The sequence below is a fragment of the Chenopodium album genome, chromosome 13 (genome assembly GCF_948465745.1).
Source record: "Chenopodium album chromosome 13, dcCheAlbu1.1, whole genome shotgun sequence".
Classification (NCBI taxonomy): domain Eukaryota; kingdom Viridiplantae; phylum Streptophyta; class Magnoliopsida; order Caryophyllales; family Amaranthaceae; genus Chenopodium; species Chenopodium album.
Window position 1 is genome coordinate 7980576 of NC_137846.1, and position 16951 is coordinate 7997526.

At 33.1% G+C, this 16951-nt stretch overlaps 1 protein-coding gene across 1 annotated transcript; it reads left to right on the plus strand.

The window, feature by feature from the left end:
- The first annotated feature begins 730 nt into the window (after positions 1 to 730).
- On the plus strand, positions 731 to 6591 carry LOC145576183 (uncharacterized). The gene is made up of 3 exons (XM_081633964.1): positions 731 to 923; positions 2915 to 3667; positions 4084 to 6591. Exons 1-3 carry the CDS (start codon positions 921 to 923, stop codon positions 6013 to 6015), a joined length of 2688 nt encoding a protein of 895 aa, XP_081490090.1. The 5' UTR covers positions 731 to 920; the 3' UTR covers positions 6016 to 6591.
- The last annotated feature ends 10360 nt before the right edge of the window (positions 6592 to 16951 follow it).

A 16951-nucleotide genomic window follows, 5' to 3' on the forward strand; every position in this document is an offset into this window, starting at 1 on the left:
GGTAGAGAGAGAGGGATGGTATAAATTTTTATACCATGAGTGAAGATGGTCTAAATTAACTCTCTCTCTCTCTCTCTTTTTTTTTTTTTTTTTTTTTTTTTTTTTTTTTGGACAATTTTAAATTAGAAATGTAGCCCAATATAGTGAGAATGACTGATTGGGAGAGTTAATCACTGCCAATTAAGAGAGGGAGATTTATAATTTCTTACTATGGGTTATGAATTTGCAACAATGTAATACTTGTTATTGATACAATAATCTGTTAATTTTCTTTCTTTTTTTTACTATGTTGCAACATATTTTTAACCCTTGGTTTACCAAATTAACTAAAACCAAAAGGCCTTCAAGAGTTCAAGCCCATTGTATTTAAAATTCTGCTTATCTCCTAACTTTTTAACAAAAAGTCCTTAATATCCCTATTTGACAATTGGTTGGCCATAATATTATTAACAAGAATGAAAAAATTGACAAGTATGCTACAAGTTTATACTACGTATTTCGTATTTATATAACCGTATGTCGTAATTTAAAGCTGATCAGACCCTGACATATTTAGATTCAAGCTGGGTGAGGCCTCAACTAGACGAAAGCTCTTCCAACAAATACGGTTACGACTATAACTTTGGCTATAACTTTGTCATATCATATCTCAAAAACTACCCAAAAACATACATAAAACTATTTAAATACCCCATCTCACTCTCTTAAAATACATCAATTAAAAAAAAAAATCATAAACACAATACATCTCTCAATCTCTCTCCTCTCTCCTCTCTCCTCTCTCTTTCTCTCTCCTCTTATACAAAGTTGAGAGAAGAGGAAGACTTTGGCTCCCTTATTCTTCTTCGACCCACCCCTTCAAAAATATTTTGTAAACTCCCCATCTCAAACAAACAAAAGCTTACAACTCTCAACTGTTAATGGTAAACTCTTTTACCCTTTTCTTTGTAGTTTTTGCTTTCTGGGTACTCTTTATTTATAAGGTGTTGTTTGGTTTGGTTTATTGTTTTTTTTGCCTACAAGAAAGTTTAAGAATATTAATCAAAGTTTTTTATTCCAAAAAAATAAAAATCCAAAATACCCATTTGTTCAAATTTGGTTCTTCACGTTTTTTATGATGTTGTTAATCTTGTTTCATAATTTGGTATAGTCAATGCAAATGTTTATACTCAAATGTATATTTTTGGTTGTGAAAAGTGTTAATGTAAGTGTTATTTGTAACTTTTTCTTGGGTATTTTTTGTTTAATGATATTTTATGGTTAAAAAAAACTTGGATCACGTATTATTTTTACATATTTTGTTTGAAATTCTAGGATTATTTGTTGGGTATGTGGTGTTTTTTTGTTAATTTTGTGCTATTATTTTGCTTGTTTTTTGTGCTGCTTTTGCAAGTTAAAATTGTATGAGTTTGTTGGTGACTAATTTTATGGTGTGAACATGTTTTATTGTTATGTTTGTTTTACGTGTTTAGGTGGTTTTTGTGCAAATTTTTGGAGAAATAATGGATCTAAAAATGTTGGGTTTTTGTATATTTTGGTTAGTGATATCGAAGTGTTCAATGGGTTTTGGTTGAATTTGGTTTCTGGGTTTACATGTAGGTGTTGTTAATTTGTTATAAATGGTTTCTGCTGTCAAATTTCTGCTTGTTAGAGCAGAGAAATTCTCTGTTCGTGTGTGTTACTATAGAGAATGGTTGGGAGGTGGAGGTGGAGGTGGAGAGAGAAAGTTTGGAACTTCTCGACTTGTTGTCGAGTTGTCGTCCCGAGGTTTACCATTCTGGACTGTAAGAACGGGGTTTGATTGATATTCAGATTTGATATAGCAGAAAATAGAGAATTTTGTGGTGACAATTAGGTTTTTGCTACATGATTTCCCCACCCTGAAAGTTCAATGTCAAGAAATCACGAATGTGTTGAATGTATTTTATTTTTTTATTTTTCTGTGTGTTGATTTGGTCATTATTTAAGAATTTTCTGAATGTGTGTCTTATGTTGGTTCTTCAGTATAGCTTTTCAAGTTCTAGGAATGTGTCCTCGCGACTTCAGACTAGTAGAATCATATCTTGATCAGATGTCAGAACAGAATGGTTCATGATGTGAATTGTTACTATATACTTCGTATATGTATATGCATATGCATTTAGGTGCTGAACCTGATCATATTATATCAGTTTGGTTATGCATAAATCATTTGAGATAAAGGAAGCGGCATGACTATTGAAGTGACATTGAGTTCGTAAAAGGCCTGCATATAGGTGTGGATTCGTTTTTCAGAAATTGATAGGTTAAAGGAGTCCCATTTATATTTCGTTGAAACCTAAGCTTCTAACTGTCACGATATAATAGTTATATCTCAATGCTGGTATTGTGAGTTGGGTAAAAGAGCTGGAGCAATATACATTATAACCTTCATTTAGTACCCAAGCCGTGTGTAATGTACTTCTAGAAGTGTCAGGATCTTCATGCTCTTCTATAGTTTTTGGTTGATTTGCAACCATTTGTTATTAGCAAATTGGTCTGTATACAGCTGTTTCTTACAGCGAATTTGGTCCATTTCTTGCAAGTATTGTGCTATTACTATAATTGAGCTGAAACTGACTCCTCTTTGTTCAATCTTAAGAACATGTATCTTTGATTGATTGCCTGAAGACTGAAACTATGGAATCTCTGCATCTGATAAATGAATTTGGTTAGCCTATGAATTTCTGCATCAAATTATTGAATTGAGTATTCAAAATAGACTGTACTTGTATTTTGAATTTTTTTTTTCTTGGATATCGTTTTACAGCATATTGAGAAAAATTGTTTCAATGATTTTGTTTCCTGATTACCACTCACATGTTGCCTCCCCTCCCCACATTTTGTTTTGCCTTTTGCGATATTCATGTGGTAACCTTCCCAACTCCTGCTGTAGATGGACCAAAGTCACCTGGATCAAGTGGGCAAAAGCTCGCCTGAAACGCTTTCAGATTCATCTCTTTCTCCAGATTCACCTGATTCAAATGACATATTTGGAGAACCATTGGTGCATCCACGAGTTGGTGATGAGTACCAGGTGGAAATCCCGTCTTTACAAAACAAGTCTGAACTTCGTCAGCTGATGAAAAATCCAGCTGAATCAAAAGGCAGTACTGACTCTTCACATTCTTTTCTAATGGGACTCCCCTTACCAGTGATGTGGATCTGTAATCAGGCTTATATAATCAAGGATAGGATGGAATGCCCTAATGATCCTCATGCAATTTACACAAATGGATTTTTGGAGTCTAAAAAGAATGTGGGAATTAGCCAGATTTCGTCAGTAACAGAAGAGCCAAATGTCAAAGTTGAGGTTCCGAAACAAACATACTGGCTTGTCCCTGGTCAATCAAGTGCTTTGTGGAGTGAGTTTGAAGCTGATAGCTTCCTTCTTGGGTTGTATTTATTTGGAAAGAATCTTCTCCAAGTGATGAGGTTCATGGAGAGCAAGGGTATGGGACAAATTTTGGCGCACTATTATGGAAGGTTTTATGGGTCTGTAGGATATCGTAGATGGTCAGAGTGTCGAAAGATGAGGAACAAGAAGTGTGTACTTGGACATAGATTTTTCACAGGATACAGGCAGCATGAACTCTTTGCTCGTTTAGCCCCTCGTCTCTCTGAAGAATCCAAAACTAATCTGTTGGAGGTACTCCACTAGTTTACTGCTATTTTTTTTACTTGAAAGTACGAGGAGTATAGTTGCATGGAGTCTTTATCCTATTTGTTTGTTTCATCTCTAGAGGAAGGCAGTATATCCAGAATAAAAAGAGAAAGATACAGAAAGCAAAAGACATCAGAATATGATGTGATTCAGCCTGAGAGTAGAAAAGATCACATCACCTCCTTTTTTTTATTTTATGCATCTCAATTTCTCAACATTTATTAGCTTCACTGAACATCTCATTTTAGCATTTGTTATAGCCAAACTATTAAGATCATGCAATACCTCTTTAACTTGTAAAATTATAATGATGGATCTGTAGACACTGATTGGTTACATGTTTGTTCTTTTTTTCTTTTATCTTGCTGCTCTTAACAAAAATCCATATGAACTATTGTCAGGTTTCTAGGGCATTTGCCGAGGGAAGGACAACCTTAGATGAATATGTTTTCTCACTCAAAGCCTTGGTTGGGATCCATGGTTTAGTAGAAGCTGTTGGAATTGGGAAGGGAAAGGAGGATCTAACGACATTTATCTTAGATGGTTCAAAAAATAGCCAAATACTCACTAATCGACCTGAAATTCCTTCTGGCAAGGCCTGTTCTTCTCTAACCTGTGCTGAGATAGTAAAATATCTGACAGGAGACTTCCGTCTTAGCAAAGCTCGATCTAATGATCTCTTCTGGGAAGCTGTTTGGCCTCGTTTGTTAGCAAGGGGTTGGCACTCTGAGCAGCCTAGGGGTGATGGTTATGCTAGCACAAAGAACGGTTTGGTTTTTCTTATGCCCGGGATTAAGAAGTTTTCACGAAGGAAGCTTTCAAAGGGAGATCACTACTTTGATTCCATCAGTGATGTTCTAGCAAAAGTTGCCAGTGATCCAGAGCTTCTTGAGCTGGAAACTGATGAAATTAAACCTAGCAGCTCCAAGATAGAAGAAAATGGGTGGTCCATTGCAGTGAAATCAGATGATGATCAAGATTCTTCTGACCATGAGCGTCACTGTTACCTCAAGCCTCGAGTCTCCTCAGAAATTTCAAATCTTTTCAAGTTCACTGTAGTTGACACCAGTCTGGCTCATGAAGATAACCCATCTAAGGTGAGGGAACTGAGGAGTTTACCTCATGAAGCTAAAAGATCTTCTTCCAGAAAATCTGATTTGAAATCGGAGGTTAATACTGACACGATGAGAAATGGTCTTCAAAGCCCAGCTCTTCACGCTCATTTAAAAGAATCAAAGAGTGTTGCTGGTGGAAGCGAACAAGGCAGCATTAACTTAGAACCTGTGAAAAAGCCAGCTGATGCCAATCTACCAACAGACCACAAGTCAAGAACCATTAAACATCAATTCAGCCGTCGTTTAAAATCAGGCCCCTCAAGCTGCTCTGTCACAAAAAAACGGAAATTAGCTTCTTGTGTTGAGGCGGATCTGACTTGTGTTTTGAGCTTGCCAGCTAAAAAGAAAAAAAAGGCTGCTGCTTCTAGAGTTGTGATGACAAATGATAATGCTGTTCCTTCTGGTGTGAATCAGTTTGACAATTGGCAAGTAATATCTATGGAACAATCAGCTGCAAGACATCCCAATGAAAATGTTCTCCAGGATCAGGACCAAAGCTACCGTGTTAGTTCCGATGTTTCCCAGGAAAATGAAACAAACCCTATTAATCAGACAGTTATTGACTTAAACTTGCCTCAGGTTTCTTCTGAACCTGAGTGTGATGGCAAAGTAAAGCAGCATGAAGGAGAAAATATTCCCTCATCCAGTTCTTCTGCTGTGGGGATTCCCTCATCCAGTTCTTCTGCTGTGCGGATTCCCTCATCCAGCTCTTCTGCTGTGGGGATTCCCTCATCCAGCTCTTCTGCTGTGCAGATTCCCTCATCCAACTGTTCTGCTGCGCAGATTCCCTCATCCAGCTCTTCTGCTGCGCAGATTCCCTCATCCAGTTCTGCTGTGGGGCCTGTTAACAAGGTTGGAGATTCATTAGACCAACAACCAAGAAGGCAAAGCACTAGGAATCGTCCACTAACAACAAAAGCCCTTGAAGCTCTTGAAATTGGGTTCTTGAGCCCAGTAAGGCATAGTCGAAAGCGCTGTCCGTCTACTACATTAGATCAAAAGTCAAAGCGTACTCGTCAACCACGCAGCAAAAGCTCCATGTACCCCCCCGCTATGGATTTTGAGGTCAGGGCATCAACCGATGAAAATTGTAATGGGAATTCAGGTATTCTGACCAATGCTACCCCGACTGAGAAGACGGCCATGACTCGTGAATTGTTAGGGCTTCCAGAAACTTCCTTTCCACCTGCAGCCTCGTCAAAGGAGATGTTTACATAGTAGAGCTCTTATGTTACTTTGACGAGTTTTGATCTTATTTTAAAGTCCACCTCTCAGCAAGCAGGGTTTGCTGATATCTGCTGTAGAATTCATTGGAAGTATTAGAAGTGTAATTTCTGGTGCTCACATGAAGTCATATGGCCAAGCATGCCTTAATTCACAGCTGCTTGATTATGACTGATAAACATTGCTGATACTGTATATACAGCACAAAAAGCAAGGAAAGTCGTAGGCAGAAATTAGAGCGGTCAGTCTTGAGTTTGCAGATCACAGCAGAGAAGGGAAGTTGAAAGTTAAGCCGGAATTTTTAGCTCTGAATTCAAAGCAAGCAATTGTCCGTTGCTCTTGGTTCTCCAAAATGTCATCCATTCACTGGCATTGTTCATAATAGCATGTCTCAACACAGGTAAAAGGCCCGAAAGAGTTCTTTTATACCTGTTGATTGACAATTCCTTTTATACCAGTCTCTTACAGTTAATAAATGTAATATTTTTGTTACAAATTTTCGTAGTTTTTTTTCGACAATGGTGGTTTAGAATTCTGTCTAAATATAATTGATTAAAGTTCCCAATAACCTTCCAGCTATGAGTAGTTCACAGCTTATGTTCATATTGCATATCAGTCATTTACTCTGTAGGAATTTTGCTTGTAGCTAGTGACTGATGTTTCGTCTTTTGGCTCCTGATTGTGTAAATTACGATGCTCTCAGAGGTCAAGAATTATTTTTTGATCATTTTTAAGCTTCCTTTGTCTGTTGTAGTCGCTGGTAGTAAGGAGCATCCAAGTCCTGAATGCTGATAGAGTTGCTGACTTTTGGGGGAACTCTGTGTTGTCATGGTTGTGTCGTGCCTTGATCGTGCAATAGTTTTGGAATCAAATCTTACTGGAGTGGTACGGGGTTGGGGAGGTTGTGGGTTTTAAGATCTAAGAAATAGCATCGTTGTATTCATGGCAGCGTTAAAAATCTCTGTTAAGCTACTCTACTTTTGTTGGTCAATGTAGTGAGTTTGTGGGTTTAAGATCTAGGACACAGCGCAAAACATTTGCTTAGTAATCGATAAAATGTGGCATGAATATGTTATGTATGTGATATAGCCCATATAGGGGCCTTGGGGTGGGGATGAATGGGAGTGGGCACATTACATTTGTGTGTAGGATTGAAATTGTATGGTCCAAATGAATTAAAATAAATTATTTGGAAATGAGATCTTGGGTGTAATAGGTTAGGCCCCGTTCACTTCACCTTATTTTTGCTGAACTGAAATTATTTTTACTGAAACAAAACTATATTTGTTGAACTTAAATTATTTTTATTGAATTTAAATTAATTTTACTGAACTGATATTATTTTTGCTGAACTGAAATTATTTTTACTGATTTTCTATTATAATTCTTCTTTAAGAAAACTGAATTTTACTAAACTGAACTTATTTTTACTAAACTGGAATTATTTTTATTGAACTGAAATTAATTTTACTAAACTGAACTTATTTTTACCGAACTGAAATTATTTTTACTTAATATTAATTTTTTAAGGTGAAGTGAACAGGGTCTTAGTTCTTAATCAAGGTTATAGGTTAATTCTTAGTTTTTTTAGAAAATGTTGGGTGTAATAGGTTAGTTCTTAATCAAGGCTATAGGTTAATTCTTAGTTTTTTAGGAAATGTTGGGTGTTATAGGTTAGTTCTTAGTTTTTAAAGGTTAGGTGCCGATGTAAATATGTAAGACCATTAATAGAGGTTCAACATTGGTAATGGTTGGTTTAGTTAGAACAATAAAAGAAATTCTCGAACACATTGTATTCACAAGTGACATAGAGTGAAGGGTGGGGCAAAAGGAGAGAGGGGCAGCGTGTGAACTGTGAACATAGAGTGTTAAGATACAATTTCATCAATAAGTACAATAAGATCATAAGCTTTGTTCCAATTAGTTGGCATGTTCGTTTTCTTTTATCATGTATGCTTGTTGGCGCTTATATTCAACTGTAAATAACTCTAATTTTCAGTAATACGCATGCTTGGTGTTTAAATTCAAGCGTAAATAACTAATTATCAATAGTACAAATTATACAAAGCTAATATTTTAAAATTACGCATTAAGAGGAACTAAATAAAATCTCATGTGAAATATGTTTTTCTAATTATTAAATCACAAAAGGCAGTTGAAGGGGAAAGTGTCAAATCAAAATGTGTCAATCAATTTGGAGCGGAGAAAATATGAGTTATATATGGAATGTAATCAATCAATAATCATCTAAAAGAAAATAAAGGCAAACCATCTGACTTTGCCTTAAGATCAGGTTGATCAAAAGAGGTGTTAAATAATGTGATTGCTGACACAATACGTGCGTGTCACAGCTTTTTGTTGAATTTATCACAAAAAAAAAAAAAAAAAAAAAATAAAAAAAAATAAAAAAAATTTGATGTTACTAACTACATAGGTTGGGTGAATAACATGGACAGTTTGGGAGGAAGGGGCAACGTGTGAACTGTGAACCAACATAAAGTGTAACGTTATAGTTTCAGTAAGTGAAATAATTCAATAAGGTCAAGAGCAAAGACTTAAATTTGATGTCATATAAGATTACATAATAGAATCCTACTTTGCTTTGTGATAAATCAGATCAGGAGAGGTATTATAAATATGGTTGGTGAGTGGTGACACAATGAGTGTGTGTCATAGCTTAACTTTAAACTTTTCAAGGATCAAAAGTATTTGATGAATATGATCAGGTTTAGTGTAAAATGCAGCTCACACCATGAGTGCGTGTAATAACTTTTTGTTAAATGTTAAAAATCAAAAGTAATACTACATATGATGCTATTAATCACACAAAACGGGTAAGTAAATGTAGAAGACAACTAGAGGCGAAGGGGCACTTGGATGTGTGGAGGCGAAGTGTACAACAACATAGTGGTAGGGTTAGGGCATTAAGAAAGGAAACAAATAGCTCATGAGTAGATGATTTAATACCTTGTTAAGAATAAAAAAAAAAAAAAAAATATTCATAACTCACTTTGATATGGTTATTGGGCGTGCCTACATTGAGGCAAGTGAGCTCACTTTTTCAAAATTGTTTATGTAAACTTATGTTTTAACATTTTAACAATTAAAAAAACGAACCCACTTGATAATATTTGAACCCACTTAACATTATACTATGTATTTGGTTATGTCATTTGTTGTTTTATATTGTTCCGATTAATTTATGTATTTGCAACAAATTTGTTGTTGGTTTCAATATTATTTATAAAGATTATCTAACTAGTAAAATTCATTTGTTAACCTTTTGTATTAGCATATATTCATGATGGGATGAATTTTATTTTGGCCATAATAGGACGTGGCTTGATAGTTAAGTCCAAAACATTGTCATTTGTGATATTGAGCGAACATCTTTGACTTGACTTTACGCATGAAACAAGTTAGTCCGTTATGCATGGCAGACAACGCACAACTAGCCTAACAACTCTCAATCAAGTATGGAATTAATCCAAAGGCACAATTTTCCATATCCTTGCATTTTTTACTTTAAAAATAATGTGACACTTCATAAATAATTAATCTAAAAAGTTAAACAATAAATACATTTTCGAATTAACAATTAATCTGAAAAGTTAAACAATAAATACATTTTCTTTTAAAAAAAATTCCATTAAAACTACCTTTACCTTTCTAAGGTTGTTGAAATAGTATACAATCTCTGATTTTTTACACTCAACATTCCAAGAACTTGGATTAACTTTAGAATCATAAGCAAATTGAATATTTTTCAAAAAGCACATGTTTGATCTAAATACGTATTGAAGAATGGTTCCACCTACGACTTTCAATAATCTATCATAAAGATTTTGAGCTTCATCAAGCACAATTCATTTATAAAATAAAAGTAAATGTAAAAAATTTACAAAATACGTAGTAATTAACAAAATACGTAAAAGTAATAATGGCTAAAAGCATTTTCATTTCAAAAGTTAAATGGCTAAAAGCCATGTAAATCAACCATGTAAATGACTAAAAGCCTTTTTATTTTGGAATACCGTGAAAAATTAATTATATGAATGATTAAAAGTCTTTTCATTTTAAAAGTTAAATCATAATTCTGACCAAATTAAAAAAAGAAAAAACTATAGATAAAAAACCAAAAAACTTTGAAAAGCAGTAAAAATAATAATAAAAAATTTGATTTAAAATACATACGATAAAATTAACAGATTTAAAAGATTTAGGGGGTTTGGTCTCCAAATACCATGAAGAAATGAATTATTATACAATTTAATTGGTACTCGTTCATAAATTGGGATTTTGTTAGCTACATCATAAAGATTATAGTATGTTGAAGGTATAGAATGGCTAATTTATACTCAATTGCTTTCTGGGTTTTATGAATTGGTGTTTTTTGGGTTTCCATGAAAGAATACTTCATTAATTTTTTGGTATTCTGAGTTTGGGATTTTTGAATTAGGGTTTTCTAGGTTTTGAAGAAGAAATTACCGTTGACAATAGAAGAAATTATAATTTGAAGAAAAATTAAAATTGAAATTAAAGACTAAATTACTCCGTAAAATATTTTATACGGAATATCAATACTCCCTCTATTTTTAAAAATTTGCTCAATTTTTCCATGCGTAGAGTTTTAAGAGAAATTGGAGAAAGTAATAAAATATGGAGGTAGTGGGGTAAGTGGAAGAATAAACAAATTGTAAAAGCAAAAGTACTTAAAGAATGTGATGAGACAGAATATGAAATTAATAAAATATGATTTAAGGTGGGTCTGCTAGGTGAGAGAAATGAATTAAATATTGTAAAATCTTTCTAAATAAGGAAATGAAGCAAGTATTTTAAACGGTCGAAAATGAAAAGTGGAGCAAATATTTGAAAATGGAGGGAGTAGCAGTCATGGTACCCGGGTCTTGGACCCGCCCGATAAACCAGGTACCGGATAAATTCGAGGAAATATTTATAAAAAAAAAAAACATACTTGCTTAAAGAAAACTCCAAGATACTCATAAAAGATCTTGAAAAAAGAGGAAATTTAGGCGAAAAATATAGAGGAGAAGAGAGATGAGGAGAGAGGAGAAAAATATCGGCTAGAGCATTAGTGTTAAGTAAATAACAAAGACAAATATTTGGACATGTTTCGTAAAATAATAATAAAAAAAAGCCTAATTTTAATAACCAGGTCCAATAATAAGAGGTACTAGCTTCGTTAACCCCCTATGGCTGTAAATATTTATTAAAGGTTGCAAAAAGTATCATATGCTTAATTGTTGTAGAAGTGGTTTTGTGAGGTAGTAATGTGCATTTTGCCGCCTTCTTCATCTTCGGTTCGATTCTAGGTTTAACATACTTTTTGTTTATTTTTGCTTTGGTGCTCTTGTCGCTTAGCTTGTAAGTTATAAGTAGTATATGTCCAAACTCATGTCTTTGGGCATTTGCCTCTCTATTTCCAAAATGTATTCAACTAAATATTTAACTTTTAATAAAAATATTTAGGTTAAATCATTTATTTTATATTGTTTTAGAATTGGAAATTATTGTATTTTATATTATTAAATTTTATATTTTGAGTACAATGGGATATTGTTCCAATTAGTTAGCATGTTTGTTTATTTCTTTAGGGAAAATTTTTGCATACACCCGGTTTACACTAATATTAGTGTAAATCGAGCAGTATTAGGGTAACTTTTAGCTAATTTTAGGATAACTTTTTACCCTTTTTTGGGTGGCTTTAAACATAATACAATTTTTATATAAATAGAAAACAAGAAATGTTTAATAAAGGTAATTTAATTACATTCAATCACTAATAATTGATTTTTAGTCATATAAAATGCAGTTCCTTACTAATAAAGCGTAGATAATTTTATTTGTATTGGGTTTTTTTTTATGCATATTGGGGTAACTTTTATTCATTTCAGGAGTAACTTTTACTCATTTTAGGGTAACTTTATAACGGATGTACAATATTTTATTGTACATCCGAATTTTTTAAAAGTTTGTTTTTCTTTAATCATGCATGCTTGTTTGAGCTTAAATTTAACCATAAATAACTTTAATTGTCAATATCACTCATGCTTGTTGGCACTTAAATTCAAGCTTAAAAACCTCTAATTATCAATAGTACAAATTATAAAATATTTCTCAAAAAAAAATTTATAAAACTTAATAGTTTGAAATTACGCATTGAGAGGAACTTAATAAAATTTCACATGAAATTTTTTTTTTCAAAATATTAAATCATAAATGATAATTGAAATTGTCAATTAATTTGGAGTAAAGAAAATGTAAGTTATATATGGAAAATAATAATTTAAAGTAAAGGTAAATTGTCGCATTTTGCTTTTGAATCAGGTTGATTAATAGAGGTGTTAAATGATGTGATTGCTGACACAATGCATGCGTGACATAACTTTTTGTTGAATTCATTAAAAATGAAAAAAAAGGAACCAATTTGATGTTACTTACTACGGACCTGTTCTGATTGACTGAAATGAGCTGAACTGAACTGAATATTTTATGAGAGAAGGAAATTAAGAACTGAACTGAACTGAAAATAATCTGAAGAGAACAGACCCTACATAGGTTGTGTGAATAACATAAGAGAAGGTATTAGGTGCGGAGTTGCGGACTTCCGCACACATAATTACGTGCGACAAGCTTGGCTGATATATTTCATTTGTTGGTTGATATGTTTCATGTGTTGGGTGATATGTTTTATTTGTTGGTTGATATGGTTTTTGTGTTGGCTAATACTTTTTTTGTTGGCTCATGTGTTTTTTTAGTATTCCCTTCATCCCATAATATAGTTCATGTTTGTGTTTTTTCATGGTATTTAATAATAAATAGGTGGAGAAAGTGGATGAAGTACATTAATAAAAGTGAAAAACACACAATCATAGACAAAAGTTAGAGAGAGAAAGTGGAAAAAAGTACATGTGACATGTGCAAAATTCAAGGGTAAATTAAGAAATACGATTAATAAAGTTAAAAAAAAAGTGAGGGTATAATGGTCTTTATCTAGTATCCAAAAATGGAAATAGGAACAACGTTTTGGATCTCCAAAATAGGAAAAGAAGAACTATATTATGGGATGGAGGGAGTATTTGATATGTTCTTTTGTTGGTTGCTAAAGATATTATTTGGTCGACGTGTTTCTTTTGTTGGCTAATATCTTTATTTTGTTGGCTGATATGTATATTTTAATAGTTGGCTTATATTTTTCATTGTGTTGGCTGATGTGTTTATTTTGCTGGCTTTCCTGTTGCTTTTGTTTGCTGATTTCATCCATTTGTTGGCTGATATGCTTCATCTGTTGGCTGATGTGTTCTTTTTAATGGATGATATGTTCCTTTTGTTGGCTGATATGTTTCATTTATTGGCTGATATATTCCTTGTGTTGACTGATACGTTTTTATTAATGTCTGATATGTCCCTAATGTTGACTGATATCAGATATCAATTGGCTAATATGTTCATTTTAATCGTTGATATGCATCATTAGTTTTATTTTACTGCATTTTCTCCTCACCACTCACGCAACTCCCATGTTCCCTCAATTCCCTAACACCAACCATTATAACAAACTGCAGCAACAACCCCCACCATTTCATTGCAATTACCCAGCCATCACCTCCACCGAAAAACAGTCGTACCTTTTCACTACAATTATCCAGCCACAACCATCATCTGCGTCGCCTCCATTAATCACCACACTAAACCACCTGTTCCGCCACCACACACAATTCTCGTGACTGCCTATGTACTATTGATGAGTTTTCAACAGTCTTAATTGTTCAGCAAATTTTGATCGCAAATCACAAACCAGAAATTTTGAAGATTTCCACCGCCAGAAATTCTTTCCTCCGTCGTCGTCGTCGCCTCCTCCGCTTTCAAACAAAGCAAATCATCAATTTCGATTAATTCATGATTGTTTTATGCAATTGATGTGAATTTCTGATTTTGATTTTGATTTTGAGCTGGAAAAAAGGAGGAGCAGAGGAGAGAGAAAGAGAAAGAGAAGGGAAGAGGAGGAGGGAGAAAGAGAAGGGAAGAGTGCACCCAATAGTTTGCGTAACATAATCAATTTGGGAGAAAGGAACATCGTGTGAACTGTGAACTGTGAACCAACAAAGAGCGTAATGTTATAGTTTCAATAAGTGAAATAAGGTTATGATCGAAGACTTTGATGCCATATAAGATTACATAATAGAATCATACTTTGCTCGGAGATAAACCGGATCAGGTGAGGTGTTATACAACATAGTGGTAGGGTTAGGGTATTAAGAAGGAAAACAAATAGATCATGAGGAGAGGTTTTTTTTTTTTTTTTTTTTTTTTTTATTATTTTTTTTACGAACATGAGTAGTGGATTTTATATCTTGTTAAGAATACTATATTAATCCGTAACTCACTTTGGTATGGCTGTTGGGACGGGGCCACATTGAGGCAAGTGGGCTCACTTGGACCTACTTGGATTAAAATATTTTTATTTTTATTTTCTATGTAAACTTATGTTTCAACACTTTAAAAATTAAAAAAACGAATTCACTTGATAACATTTGAACACATTTAACAATATACTAGTATTTGGTTTTATCATTTGTTGTTCTATATTATATTATTCTATATTAATCTGCCAATTATGCATTTAGCAACAAGTTCCGTGGGTTTCATTATTATTTGTAAAGATAATCTAGTAAAATTCATTTGTTAACCTTTTGCATTAGCATGTATTTTTTATAAATTATGATGGGATGAATCTTATTTTGGCCATAATAGGACGTAGTTTGATAGATAAGTCCAAAAATCATCATTTGTGATATTGGGTGAACGTCTTTGACTTGGTTTTACGCATGGAACAAATTAGACCATTATGCATGGCAGATGACGTACAACTAGGCTAACAAGTAGCAACTCTCTCAATCAAGTCTGGAATTAATCAAACGGTACGGTTTTCTATATCGTTACATTTTTTTTGTTTGAATTAATATACAATGTCTACTTGATTATATTTTCGATAAAAGGAGTCTCTAACTAACTAAAAGAAACGATATCTTTGACAACTACTACATCTGATCTAACAAGTAAATTAGGTGTGTGCACATATGCAAGAGTTAATTGATATCTAGTTGTCAATTTGAATGGAGAAAATGTTCTATTGGACCTAAACATTTAGCTAATCAATCCACCCTAGTTAGCCGTAAGACTCTGTGAGAGTGAAGAGAAAGGATAAGGGAATCTCTACCTCTAAAATATTTCAAGTAAGAACTGATCAAGGTTATAAGATACAATAACTCCTAGATTAAATACACTACATAGCTGAATTAGTTATTGTATCACAGAGTAGTAGTTAGAAATATTCTTTTATATTAACGCGACAATTAACTAAAAGGCTCTGGGAAGTGTTTCCTTGGGGTCATCTTTCTAGGCCTGTTGTTACTACACCTTTTTGCCTTTGGTTTGTGGAGTTCGTCTCTGGTTATGCCAATTCTAAGAAATGGGGCTTTCTGGATAGCTTCTTTGGATTGTGTTTATAACACCCCCAAATCTCCCTCTACGGAAATACTAGTATAATACGTATAATTATACCGTAGAGATAGGCTTAGGCGTATTACCGCCGCGTGATTACGCAAGGCTACTCAACTTACTAACAAAACAATACTTTGCAGCGGAAACTTCAAAACTCTCCTTTATTAATAATAACTATGAATAGAAACCAATGTTATGAGTACTCAAAAATAGATACAAAGACCATGATTCCTAACTTAGAAAACCAAATCTCGGGACTCCAATGCATCAATTTATTCACTCCACCTGAAATAACACTGCTTACCATTACGGTAAACAGGGCGAACCAAAACAAATAAGAAATACGGGTTAGCAAAATATGCTAAGTACGGTAAGTGCAAGATAATTAAACTCAATTTATTTGCAAACATGCTTTTGAAATCAATTCCAATAATTAATCCAGTAATTCCAAACTCATGATTCAAAACCAATTCTCAATATTTAAATCCCAATAATCAATAAAACCAATTAAACCAATTCCTCTCCCAAGTGTGCACACCCCCCAAGCTAGTCTCAAGGCTATTCTTGAGGAAAGACCCGGTCATACAAAGTCCAAGGCCTTATCAAAATACCAAATCCGCATAGTGGGATTACTAACATGCTTATAAAGCATAAATAATAAATTTAATTCAATGATTAAATATTTCCTCTTTAAATCCAATAATTCCAACTTTTAATAATAATAATTCAAACTCCCTTTTTTTTTTCTTTTATAAATCCAACAAGCTTTCAAAATCAATCCTTTTTAAACATCAATAATAAATTAATTAATCAAAATATGTTATAAAAAAAAAATCAATACTCCAATTTAATTATTAAAACCAATCTTGTAAACATACTTTTATTTCATAAACCATAATTCAAGTCAATTTAATTCAATCACCATAAAATCATTCAAACATGCTCATTCAAATTAATTTTTTTTTTTCAAGGTATCTAACCACCTAACGTACCTTAATCCTCGCTTAGCCAAAAACACTTCAAAAGAACTCTCAAGTAGCTTGATCGAACACACCCTACAAATAAATATAACCTTAATTAATATAAGGTTAACAAATAATCACAGATAATGAAATTAAAAAACCCCCAACTATATGTACATGAACCTTTTAAATTAATTTTCATAAACATCATTAAAAATCTAATTTTATATAATTAAAACTACTCATAATAATTTTTATAAATCCCCCATAATAATAATAATAATAATAATAATAATAATAATAATAATAATAATAATTGAATAAGAGAAGAGAAGAAGAAAAGATAAGAAACCAAGGAAAAGAGAAGAATTGGATTTTCGTTGGAAAGAATAGGCAGAACTTGTAGAGGCTATAACTCCTTTGATATAACTCCGAATTGGGTG